Below are 11,763 nucleotides of genomic sequence, written 5' to 3' on the forward strand. Positions count from 1 at the left end.
AGAATATGGGGCAAAGGAAACTCTTACAGAGGGAGTGTAAACTGGCACAATCACTTTGGAATAATATTTGGCAGTGTGTAGTAAAGCTGAAGATATGCATGCCCCAAGGACCCAGCCATTTCACTCCTAGGAGGTGTACCCAACAGAAATGCATGTGCACGTGCAGTAGGCACCTGGGCACAAACTGTCGTAGCAGCAACAGCTGACTGATACACACATTGTGGTATGCTGATTTAAGGTCATTGTACCTAATGATGAAAATAAAAGAACTTTAGATGCACACCACAAGGATGAGTCTTAACATAATTAGAGCAAACAGAATGGCTAAGGTTTAAAGGAATACATATGGTTGTATTTATGTAAAGTCCAAAAATAGGCAAAAATAAACTACATCGTTTGGAGGTACAAGTTAAGCAGTAAAATTATAATGAAGGCAAGGAAGTGAATATCATAGAAGTTGGCACAGAGACTAGGGCCAGTTAGGAGGAAGGATTCTTGGAGCAGGAAGGGTAGTCGTGTGGTGTTTCTTGACTCAGGTGGAGGTTACTCAGGGTTTGTTTCACAGAAATATATTATCTACACATTTGTGTACTATGCTTTTCTGTATGATTCTGTATTTCTCAACTTAAAAGAGCTTTAAAGAAACAAAGTGCAGGATGTGAAATCTTGGAAAATTAAAGCCTCTATAGATGGCATGATCATAACTATGTTAAGTACATAAAATTTGTTTATAGAGTGAAATCTGGAAGTAAATTTAACAAAATGTTAAGAATGGTTGTTTTGGAATAAAAGAACTCTTGCTTCTCAAGAGCATTGTGGAAGGAAGAAATGGGAACACCGCTGAATTCCTTGCAAATTGCTCCTGGAATCACAGCCTGCTCTCCCAGGAGCAGCCACTAGATGGAGCCTCACCCATAGCTCTAAGTTCAGTTTCTGTCCATTACTGCCCAGGGCTTCAGCTAGAGCAAACTTTTCAGAGCTTTCCCCACCCTCCCTTCCTGTGTTCATGTATCTGCCACTCTCTTTCCTTTGTACATGTTCTGATGCACAAGCATAAGAGGTCTTCTCACTCCTCCTGTGAGATTTGAAATAGAAAGAGGAATAGGAATGAACATTGATCCAGTACCTGCTTCATGCCTGACCCTTTCCTGGGCAGTTTACAATCACCTCACTGCTCGCTAAACACAGCAAGCTGTCCAGGTGTTTGCTGAAACCCTCCGCACCTGCTCCGCCTGTAGACAACACCTCCTGAGCACAGGGACAATCTCAAGGGAATGTTGTTTTCCACTGTGTACATATATACACATATACATTTGTATGTATAGCACTGTTAAGTCAGTTTTATGATTATATTATTTAGGTCCTAATAATCTTTTTCTACTACTTGATTTTACTCTGCGTTAACTAACACTATAATGTCTTTATTTTTCAATCAAGTTCTCTATGTATTTCAGATATTCAAAAATTGAAAGGAGCAATGAGCAGCTAAGTTGGAGAAATGTCAGGAAGTGGGCACTCTTATATCCTGCTATGTGTTAATGGTCACAATCATTTCAGAAAGTAACCTGAAATCTATTCAAATTAAAAACACAGGTACTCTTTGGGACTTCCCTGGTGGTGCAGTGGTTAAGAATCCGCATGCCAATGCAGGGGACACGGGTTCAATCCCTGGTCCAGGAAGATCTCACATGCTGCAGAGCATCTAAGCCCGTGCGCCACAACTACTGAGCCTGTGCTCTAGACTCCGTGAGCCACAAGTACTGAGCCCGCGTGCTACAACTACTGAAGCCCGTGCACCGCAACAAGAGAAGCCACTGCAATGAGAAGCCCACGCACCTCAACGAAGAGTAGCCCGCACTCTCCGCCAACTAGAGAAAGCCTGCGTGCAGCAACAAAGACCCAACGCAGCCATAAATAAATTAATTAATTAATTGGAAAAACACATGCACCCTTTGATTGTGCAATCCCTCTTTTATATCCTGCAGAAATAAAAGCATCAATACCTCCGGACATCTGATCAAAGATGCTGCTGCAGCATTACTTACAATGGCCCCAAACTAGAAATTACCTCAATATTAATCAATAGAAAAATAGTTAACTAAAATACTATATAGCCATACTATGAAATAGCATGTGACTTTCAACTAGGGAACAATGTATATAAAACCCGTCGAGGACTGTATTTGCAGTATTATTAAAGTAAACAAGATAGTTACAGAGTAATATGTGGGTATGATCCCACCGTATAACCCTCTCTTCCCAAATCTCCCCCTTACAATCCTGTGTATGTATGGTGATAATGCAGATCACACACGTAGACTGCTGACGTTATTTCCTTCTGTGGAACGGGATTGGGAGGTTTTGAAGGGAAATTGTTACCTTTTCTCTTCTACATCTGTATTGACTTTGTTTTTAACTTTACTAATAATAATTTTTAAAAATAAGTAACACAACAAGGAAAAAAATGCTTGAAAGTTAATGTTTAACTCTTTACAGACGAGGACATATGTTGAATAAAGTGACGCAATTTCAGCCGGTAGTGATCACTTCTGAATGTCTAACGCCTAATTCCAGTGTGTTGGGAATACACCCTGTGAACTCCCACCTCTCCCAGCTCGCTTCCTCCTGAGCAGCCCACACAGGGCCTGGAGGCCGCAGTGAGTGCCCCACGCCTGTTGGTTACAGCCCACGGGGCCCTCGAGGTTGTCCCTGTGCCCAGGAGGTGTCGTCTACGGGCAGAGCAGGTGCGGGGGCTTCAGCAAACACCTGGACAGCCTGCTGTGTTTAGCCAGCAGTGAGCTGATTGAGAAGGGGCCAGGAAAGGGCCAGGCACGAAGCGGGCGCTGGATAAACGTTCTTTCCTATTCCTCTTTCTCTTTCGAATCTTACGAGAGAGAAGACCCCGTATGCGTGCGCATCAGAACCCGTAGGAAGGCTAGAGAGCCTGAGCGCAGGGGCGAGGGAGACCCTTGGAGCAGCTGGGTGGCTGACACCTGCCGCATGCAGAGCGTGGCCGGCTCACCAAAGGTGGGGCCTCGCCAGGACCCGGGAAGCAGCGCGCAGGGCGCCTGCACTTGGCCCTGCTCGGAGGCTAACGCTGAACCTGAGGCTCTTCCATACCAGCACAGCGCTGGGCACGTGGGAGACACTACACCTATTTGTCTAAAGAAGCAAAGGGGCGAGGGCACATGGTTGCAGGAGCGGACAGGGAAAACGGAGGTTTGCTTCCACAGTCCCAAGACTACTCTTTCCGGAATTTCCCCAAAGCTACCTCCTTCGGAGGGCAGCCTGACTCGTGAGAAATCCCAAGCTTGTATACCCTTTCTTGTGCCTGACCCACCACCCTGTTCCCCGTCGTGGGTGGACGCCTTTGCTTTGGGGGAGAGACCATTTTCTTTTACTAGGAATTTCAGAAGCACCAATAATCTCTCTCCTTATACTGAAACAAATTCAACTGGATCAGGTTTAGATTTAAAAAATAAACCCATAAATATACTAGAAAACAACGTGGCGAAATTTCTTTTTTAAATTTCACAGCAGGGAAGGACGAAGGCTGACATAAGAAAGCCTGCCTCAATCCCCTGATACAAAATGGCCAAAGACTATGAACAGGCAGTTGATACCAACAGGAATTCAGACAGCTTGAATTATACAGGAAGAAAAGAGACCACACAAAACTACAATGAAATGCCAATTCCCACTTGTTAGTTTGGCAAATTCCGAGAAACTGGTCTGGCTGGGTTGATTCAGGTGGGGCATTCATGTGTGTAAGTGGGACGGTCTCCATGGAAGGCAGACTGGCCTTCCTTTTCCTCCTCTCCCCTCACTTAGGGAAATATCATGTGTGGTCCCCTCCTTCTCGTGCCTTAAAAGGTAAATGAACAGGTTGGTGTGAGTCACAGATAACTCACCTCACTCCCAAGAAGGTCCTTAAGCGAGGGTGCTGTGCTCAGGCCACAGGGATGCCGGCCTCTTTTCCCGCTCTCTTTCTTCTGCTCACCCTGGTCTAGTGCCTGCAGAGAAAGTAGGAGGCTTGTCCAGGCCTTGGAGGTCTTGGGGCTTCCAGGGGCCTCTGAGCTGCTATCCACATGGCTGGAGCTTCCAAGAGAAACCACTGAGATGGCCCTGCCCCTGCCAGGGTAGTGGAAATCCACCCGCTGGGCACCAGGCCTGGGGCTCTGGGGCTTGGGGCTCAGGGGCTTACAGGGCACGCCTTGGCTTCCATATGCCAGGCAACAGGTGGAGCTGGAGGGAAGGGTGTGTCTTATCCCAGCCTGCTGCCTCCCAGGACGGGTGGGTGACAAAGGCCAAGACTTTTCAGGAAAGTTACCTGAAGGTAGGTATTTACCACCTTCCTGAGTGCCTGTACATTTGATAGTTGGTTCACTTTTTCTCCTGTTATCTGAAGAGACCACATGGCTGGATGACAAAGGTGTGGGGGAATGTGGGAGTGTCCAGTGATCTCTAAAAACATAGCTCTCCTTGTCCTCTGCCTGCTCCGCGCAGTGGCTACTGGTGCCTAGTGGGGAAGGTCTGGGGAGATTCCAGATCTCCGGTCCTGTAACCAGGCTCACTAAGGAGGGTCTTTTGGGGCCTTCAGCATCTTTGCTTTTCAGAACTGTGCGCCAGGAGGTCTGGTGCAGCCTGCTGTTTTTCTTCTGGTCCTTGAAAGAACCTGGACAACATTCACCAGTGTTCTCTTTTTCTAAAACTCTTGACTCAAAAAAATTTGCAAAAGTCTTCTGAGCTGAGGCCAACCTCGCGCTGAGCCTTTTCTCTGGGGTTTTGAGTCTCTTGGCCTCGCAGCTTTCTGAGGACTGTCTTCTGCTACCGAGGTCCCCACGCGTCTCCACATGGCCCCCGTGCGTTGGCCCTGCGAGCCCTCGGCCTGCGCCCTGGAAGCCGATCTCGGGAGAGGCGCTGGCGTGCGCGCCGCGGGGAGTCCCGACCCGGCCCGATGCGCTCTGCCCGCTGGCCGCCGGGGGCCGACTGTCCGTGCACAGCTCCTCGAGGCCGTTAGAACCCCCAGGGCGGCCCCCTCCCGGGCTCTGGGCGGCCGAGGGCTTGCCTTTCCGTAAGGAGGTCACCTTGGGAAACGCCAGCCGCTTCCCGGGCTCCCGCGAGGCCTGGCGGAGCCGGCGGGGCGGTCCGGGCAGCCGGAGCGCACGGGTGCGGGCAGGGGCTTGGGTGCCGGGCTGCTTGTCTGCACCGCCCTCCGCCGCGCGCACGCCTAGCGTGTCCTCGGGGCCCCGGGCCCCGGGCGCCCCAGCAGCTTCCTCCCTGGCCGCCGGGGTCCCGGAGCTCTGGCTGGGCCCCGGCGGGCTCTCTTCCGCAGGCGCCCCTGTGCTCAGCACGCCCCCTGCAGCGCGCCCTTGGGAAGACGTCTCTTCCCTCCCCGGGGGCGTCTCTTCCGAAGCCGCTTGGGGGCTCAGAACTATCGCAAGCTCTGCGGCTGGGGCCACCTGCTGAAGAGCCTCGTGGTCACCTCGCAGTCCGAGGGCTGCCGGCAGCTCACACTCATTGCCGTACGTTTGTGGTTTCCCAGCCCGGGAAACCACCCGTGGGGTCGCTCCAGCACCGCAGGGAGACCCTGGTCTTTCCTCCGGAAACTCACAGGACTGTGTTTCTGGAAGAGGACCCACTTTCCTCCTGGTGGCCTGCAGCCCTTTCTGCTCAAGAGCTACAATGATGGGCGTGCCCTTAGAAGACGTGTCTGCTTTGGGCTCTAGCCGGAGGCCCTCTGCCAAGGGTGTGGCACCACCCTCGTGCCCCTGGTCACGCTCCTCACCACCCCAGGGGCAGTGAGACACGGTGACTGCTGCGACTCCTGAAACACCCTGCAAGGCATTTCTCGTGAAGCTGGGGTCTGGAACCACCACGTCTTCTGCTTCCTTTGAAGTGTCTGTCGTGCCTGATTTCAGGGTGGGCTCTGGAGCATCTGACTGATTGCTTACTCCAGAGCAAACCCCCCAGCCTTTGTTGCACACCTGTGATCTGCTATTGCTGGGAGGATGTGGGAACTTGGCCCTAGCAGGTGGCTTTCTTTTCTCACTGAGGATATACTTTGATGCGTAATTACTGGTTTGGTTTCCTGCCTCAACAGAAATGTCCTGAAGGTGCTTCTGTTTATCACTCACATCCTCAGCATTTGGTGCCAGGCCAGCGCTTAGGGGTTCCTCTGTTCTGCTTTCTGGGCCGTGTCCCAACTTGCCCTCGGCTGGTACCGGCACTTCCTCTGCGTTGCGGCTCACCAACCCCGCAGTAAGGCATGAAGAGACTGGGCAGGACCTAGAGTCCTGTCCTGACTGGTTTTCCAGCCAGAGACTTTCAGAGGGCGTGTCCTGAGAGGCCCTTTTCCAGCTAAGAGCCCTGGGTTCATACTGATCCTCCAAACCAGGAGCCTTCCTTTGGGAAGCAGGAAGCAAATGAGACAGTTGGGTGGGCACAGGGTAAAGAGGGTGTTGTGTTCTTGGAGCCCGTTCTGCTTCTGTCGCTTCCTTCAGATGGCTCCCAAACTTCACAGAGTTCTGCCCCAGAGGATTCTCAGAGTATCTTAAGGGAAACTCTGCTATGGAATGGGCCCTGTTCAGCGTCGTCGTGTGCTGGCGGCAGTGCCTTGGGAATGCCTTGCCCTTGTCATCGGTCTTTTCTGGGGCGCTATGGCAAAGCTTGGCATGTAGGAGGCATGATGTCCCTAAAGGAAGCTGGCAGGTGGCATCAAAGCCGGGCTGGGAGCAGAGCAAGCCTGTGTTCAGTGCGGGGCCCGGAGTACTTCCCTTCCCTGTCCTGGCTCCCAGAGGGGCTGTGAGAGGCAGCTGGGTTCCCCTGCCCCTGTTGTGGATATTCGGCCAGCTCCGGCCCTGTTCACAGCACCAGAGAAGAAAGGGCCAGACCACTGGGATGCCCAGATAACTCTCAGACCTGGATTTCTGAAGAGAAAAACCAGAGGACCCCCGGAGGTCTTGTCCAGTCACCGCCTTCGCTGGCGGGAGGCCGCAGCTGCCCGTGGGCCCCTGTGTACAGCCCTGTGTGCAGTCAGCAGTCCCTGCCGGCGGCGACTCTCGCTCCGGGCCGGCCACGTCCTCCCGAAGGTGCACGGCCCTCACTTCTCCAGCAACTGCAGCAAAGGCTCGTACCCCACTTTTGCAGGGCTCTTCCTTGAAGTCAAGGTACAGATGTAGTTCCTCCTTTGGGTCAAGCCCAGGGACACCAGTTGAATGCTGCTCCTGAAGGGTTCCGGATGCTGGGGTGTCACGGCATCCCCTGTGTGCTTCTCTGTCCTCAGAGGTACCATCTGGAGTGAGGCAGATTACCCCTAGGAGGTCACCAGGCAGGGATTCTGTGTCGGAAGCACTTTCAAAGGGGTCAATTTTTGTGTCTGATTGACTTTCACTGTGGTGGGACAGTGTCTCAAAATCATCGTGGTCTGTTTCCCGGCTCCATCCCTGTTCCTCTGGTTCTGCGGGAGAAGGGGGGAGCTCCTTGTCTTCAATCTCACCTTCACCTGGCAGGTGTACACTTGGCTCTGGAGTCTGGAAGGGCAAGAAGAGAGGAGTCACAGACAAGGCCTGAGGACATCTGCACACATGTACACTGCACCTGCCTTTGTCAGAAGGAAGAAGGTTCAGAAATGTTTCATTTGTTCCCCATGTGAAGAGAAAAACCAGAAGACCCCCTGGGGTCTTGTACAGTCACCGCCTGTAGGAAGAGAGTGGTAAATATGAAGAGCTACCTTTTATTAGCACAGAAAAGAAGAGATGGAGCCAAACCCAAACAGTAGGGAGAAAGTGTAGCACATAGTTAAAGCAACCCTATTAAAAATCAGAATAGGCGGAATAAGCATGTGCAGTTTAAGTATGAACTGTTGTCTGAGTCATGGTGAGAAGCATATCTGTGCCTAATGTTTTCAGCAAGAAAGAGCAAATGAATATATGTTTGCTTTGTGTTATGTAACCAATTAAAGTCAAGGCTCTTACACTTAGAAGTGTTTTCTGAGTTAGGTTTGCTGCAGCCAAAAGAAAGAAAGAAAGAAAAAAACCCACACTCAAGAATTACTGAAATTGCAATCATATTTTGGGATGTTATAAATGCCCAAGACAGCTTTGAGAATAGGAGGAAAAGTAGAGGACTTGTGCAAGTATTTGCAGAGTTTCCTTCTCTCATTACACAATTTTCAATCAACTTGTTATACTATCATTTATATGCATCCATTTAAAGTGTATAGATCTGGGGACTTCCCTGGTGGTCCAGTGGTAAAGAATCTGCCTTACAATGCAGGGGACACGGGTTCGATTCCTGGTCAGGGAACTAAGATCCCACATGCCACAGGGCAACTAAGCCCATGCGCCACAACTACTGAGCTTGCGCACCTCAACTCAAGAGCCTGCGTGCCCACATGCTCTGAAGCCCGCATGCCACAACTAGAGGAGAGAAAACCGCAGGCCACAACTAGAGAGAAGCCCGCGTGCTGCAACTAAGACCCGATGCAGCCAAAAAATAAAAATAAAAAAAGTGTACAGTTCTGAGTGTTCTGACAAATGTATACACCCATGTAACTACCACCATGATAAAAATCCTATTTCCTTTTCCCAAAGAAGTCCCTGACCCTCCCCAGTCACTCCTTGTCTTGAGGCAGGAGATGGATGGGCCCCAGGCTGAACAGCTGAAGTTTCTTCCCTGTGGACAGAAACTCCATAACAGCAGGAGCGAGAGAGGAGGCTGGGCCCCGCCCAGATAAGAGAGAAAAGACCACATATTCCTCATTCTCCTTCTCGATCAAGAAGACCTTCCCGACTACACGTGCGCAGAAAGGCTCCTTGGGTCAAAAAGGGAGGGGGCACCACCCCATAGTAGGTGATGCCAACATACCCACAGGCCTCTTCGCTAGAATCCACCTTGGCTAAGAGATGCGCACGCACACAGGGGAGGACCCTGAGATGTACCAAATACGGACTCAGAATCAGGCAAAGCAAGATGACTGGCCAAGGGAAACCTGGAAGAAATGCCCCATAAAAGTGATTCAAACTACCACGAGGGCGTGACTTTCTCTCTGAGCCCGCCCGTATATCTATCCACATGTGCCCTTTTTCCTCCTAATAAACACTTCACTTGCTTCACTACTTTCTGCCTCTATGTGGAAATTCATTTCTACACAACTGACAGGCCAGGCCCTTGTCACTGGTCACTGGTCCCTGGTGGTCTAGTAGCTAGGATTCAGCGCTCTCACAGCTGCTGCCTGACCTCAAACTCTGGCCGGGAACAGAAAGCCTGCTTCAAGCCTCTGCAGGCTGAGGCCACCCGAGATCAATCTCCCCTCTTCCTCCCTGTGCCCTGTTTCTGCCACACAGTCTAGATTTGCCTTTTCTAGTTTCAGATGACCAGAATATGCAGTATGTATTCTTTGGGGCCTGGCTTCTTTCTCTCAGCATGATATTCTAGAGATTCATCCATGTATCTTGGTTGTAGCATGTATTATACATACAACAACACCTTGAACTTTGCGATCATGCTGTACCCAGCATTCAGTTCTCAGACGCTCCAAAGATTCCCCAGGCCCGGAGTAGGACGATCCACTTGGCCCTACGTCTAGCTAAGGCTCCTTCGCACAAACTTGGTACAGAAGCCGTTCACTCAACCAGCCCTTCCCAAGCACAGATTCTGAGGACTTGTCCTTAGAGGTTTCTCAAAATAAAATTGCTTTTAATCCTCTTTACCTAAGAGGAGAAAAGCAGACAAACACCAAAGCATGTGATGTGTGAGGTATTTAAGCTACAAGGTAGATTCAGAAAATCAGAAATAATATGATACTACAGTTTCGAATATGTCGCAAAGCAGAAAGGAGTTGGGACTAGGAAAGGAAACATTAAAAGTCAAACCATTTGGAAAGCAGGGCTGTGTGGTGGCCATGTGATGTCCAAGAGGAGGGAGGAATTACGGAAGTCCCTGTCTCCCCCAAGTCCACTGCAGGCACGTGCTCCCGTGGTCCAACTCCCAGGTGGCAGGCCCCTCACTGTGCGGCAGGAACAACAGTCTCCAGCCTATAGGCTTCCCACGGCCTGGCGAGGCCAAGCACGTCCGGCCGTGAACATGCCTTGGCAAGCATGGAGGCCTGTGTAATGGCAAGTCTGTGCTTCGTGGGCAGTGAAAAGGGAGCAGGGGTCAGCTACAGGCTTCTGCTCAGTACCTCCTGCTGTCAAGAGCCCCTCCGTTCCCTCACCTCGCCGACCTGTTATTAAACTGGGAAGGGACCCCTTGACCATAGAGCATTTCCTCAGCTCTGTCATAGCTTGATGTCACCTCACAGACTCATATTGGCATCAATATTCACGTTTCAGGCCTAGAGAATTCCAGAGTCCCAAATTCCAAATGACCAATGATCTGGACATTGACTACGCCAAGATGTCAGAGGTCTTACTCCTGACCCCACCCCCTGCTCAGCATCGTGACCCAGGACACTGCCAGCTAAAGGAACTGTACTCCCTCCCTGGGTCTTGATGAGAGTCAAGCCTTTCTTTGACTTCCAGGTATTCGGGCAAGAGGTCTCACTCTGTTTCAATGAAAATAAAAAGCCTTTGTTGGGGACGGGGTGGGGGGGACCCCTCCCTCTAAGCTCTCTCAGATTACAAAATTGGTATAGTCTGTGCAAGAGCACTGGAAATCCAGCTTTAATATTCCTTAAAGTGTTTAAATGCTGAATATGAAGAGTACATTTTTTAAAAAAAGCATTTGATTTGGTTGAATATTAGATTCTAAATCTTATGAAGAAAGTTTTTTTTCCCCCCTGAGTTGTTTCAGGAGTAATTCTCAAATTCGTAATTTCTCAGCACAAATCCATATAATTTCAAGGTTATCCCTAAGGGATGGTCTGGGGGTTGAATCTACAGGCAAAAGTGTTCTTTTTGCTGAAGCTCAGAGTTATTTCTGGGGGTTAGGGGTGGATCAGATTTGAATGTTTTTACGCAGAAAAGCTCTCTTTATTTTGTCACAGGCCTGGCACTTCCTAATTGTCTTATCACTATAACTTTATGAGGCTTCAAACACTAGGGCAAGGTGTTTGGACTTTCTCCTGTAAGAAACAGAGAGCTGCACCGCAGTGGGTGTTTGCACAGAGGGGTGAGGTGGTGACAGACAATACATTAGGGGGTTGAGAATGGTGTTGACAAATGGGCTCCAGCATCCTGCCCCCAACCCTCCTTTTACTTCTTCCCTCACCTGCAGTCACCGACAACAAGCCTCTCTCCATCAGAATTCCTGCCCCCATCCCCCAAAGCACCCCATCTTCTTCCCTTTTCAAACTCCTCAGTAATACAATTTACATTTTATCTCCACACTTCCTCATCTCCCATTCAGTCTTTAAAAAATATTAGTATTTGATGACAAGACATATCCCTTCTAAATACAAATTCAATTGCAAGCCATTAGTTTTAATAGGTGGTATTTGCATTATCTTGCAGTTCTATTGTTTTTCTAATTTCCATTATGATTTGCTCTCTGACCCATAATTTATTTAGAAGTAGGTTTTTGTTATCTTTTTGTTTCTGATTTCTATTGAATTACATTGTAATCAGAGAGTGTGGTCTGTAAGATTCTTTGTGATTAGTTGAAACTGGCTTTCTGGCACAGTACAAGCTCCTGTTGAAACCATGGGAATCATTAGTTAAATCCATGTCACTTGTAATCTGCCTTCATTAATCAAAGTCATTTTAGTTATTGCTACAAAAGACTTGCATTTCCTCCCAGTGGCAATAAGCCTAAACAGTAAGA

General features: G+C 49.6%; 1 protein-coding gene and 1 long non-coding RNA gene across 7 annotated transcripts in view; one reads left to right on the top strand and one right to left on the bottom strand.

The window, feature by feature from the left end:
* ARHGEF4 (Rho guanine nucleotide exchange factor 4) overlaps positions 1-11,763 on the bottom strand; it is a 270,436-nt gene that overhangs the window by 140,516 nt on the left and 118,157 nt on the right. For 4 of the 5 annotated variants that reach the window (XM_082395467.1, XM_082395472.1, XM_082395469.1 and 1 more), the window contains exon 2: positions 3,912-7,532. The exons of the other annotated variant lie outside the window; for it this stretch is intronic. In XM_082395467.1, coding sequence (XP_082251593.1) covers positions 3,912-7,532 — 3,621 coding nt within the window. The remainder of the gene's footprint in view (positions 1-3,911; positions 7,533-11,763) is intronic. 5 annotated transcript variants of the gene reach the window in all.
* Positions 1-11,763, top strand: part of LOC309630362 — a 74,704-nt gene that overhangs the window by 53,954 nt on the left and 8,987 nt on the right. Inside the window, exons 1-2 of one of the 2 annotated variants that reach the window (XR_014245631.1) lie at positions 4,264-4,336; positions 10,335-10,523. This is a non-coding gene — a long non-coding RNA (uncharacterized lncRNA). Of the gene's footprint in view, positions 1-4,263; positions 4,337-10,334; positions 10,524-11,763 lie in introns of those variants that run through there. The other variant, XR_014245630.1, reaches the window with a different exon arrangement.

The sequence above is a fragment of the Balaenoptera borealis genome (genome assembly GCF_965194805.1).
Source record: "Balaenoptera borealis genome assembly, chromosome: 6".
In the NCBI taxonomy this organism is placed as follows: Eukaryota; Metazoa; Chordata; class Mammalia; order Artiodactyla; family Balaenopteridae; genus Balaenoptera; species Balaenoptera borealis.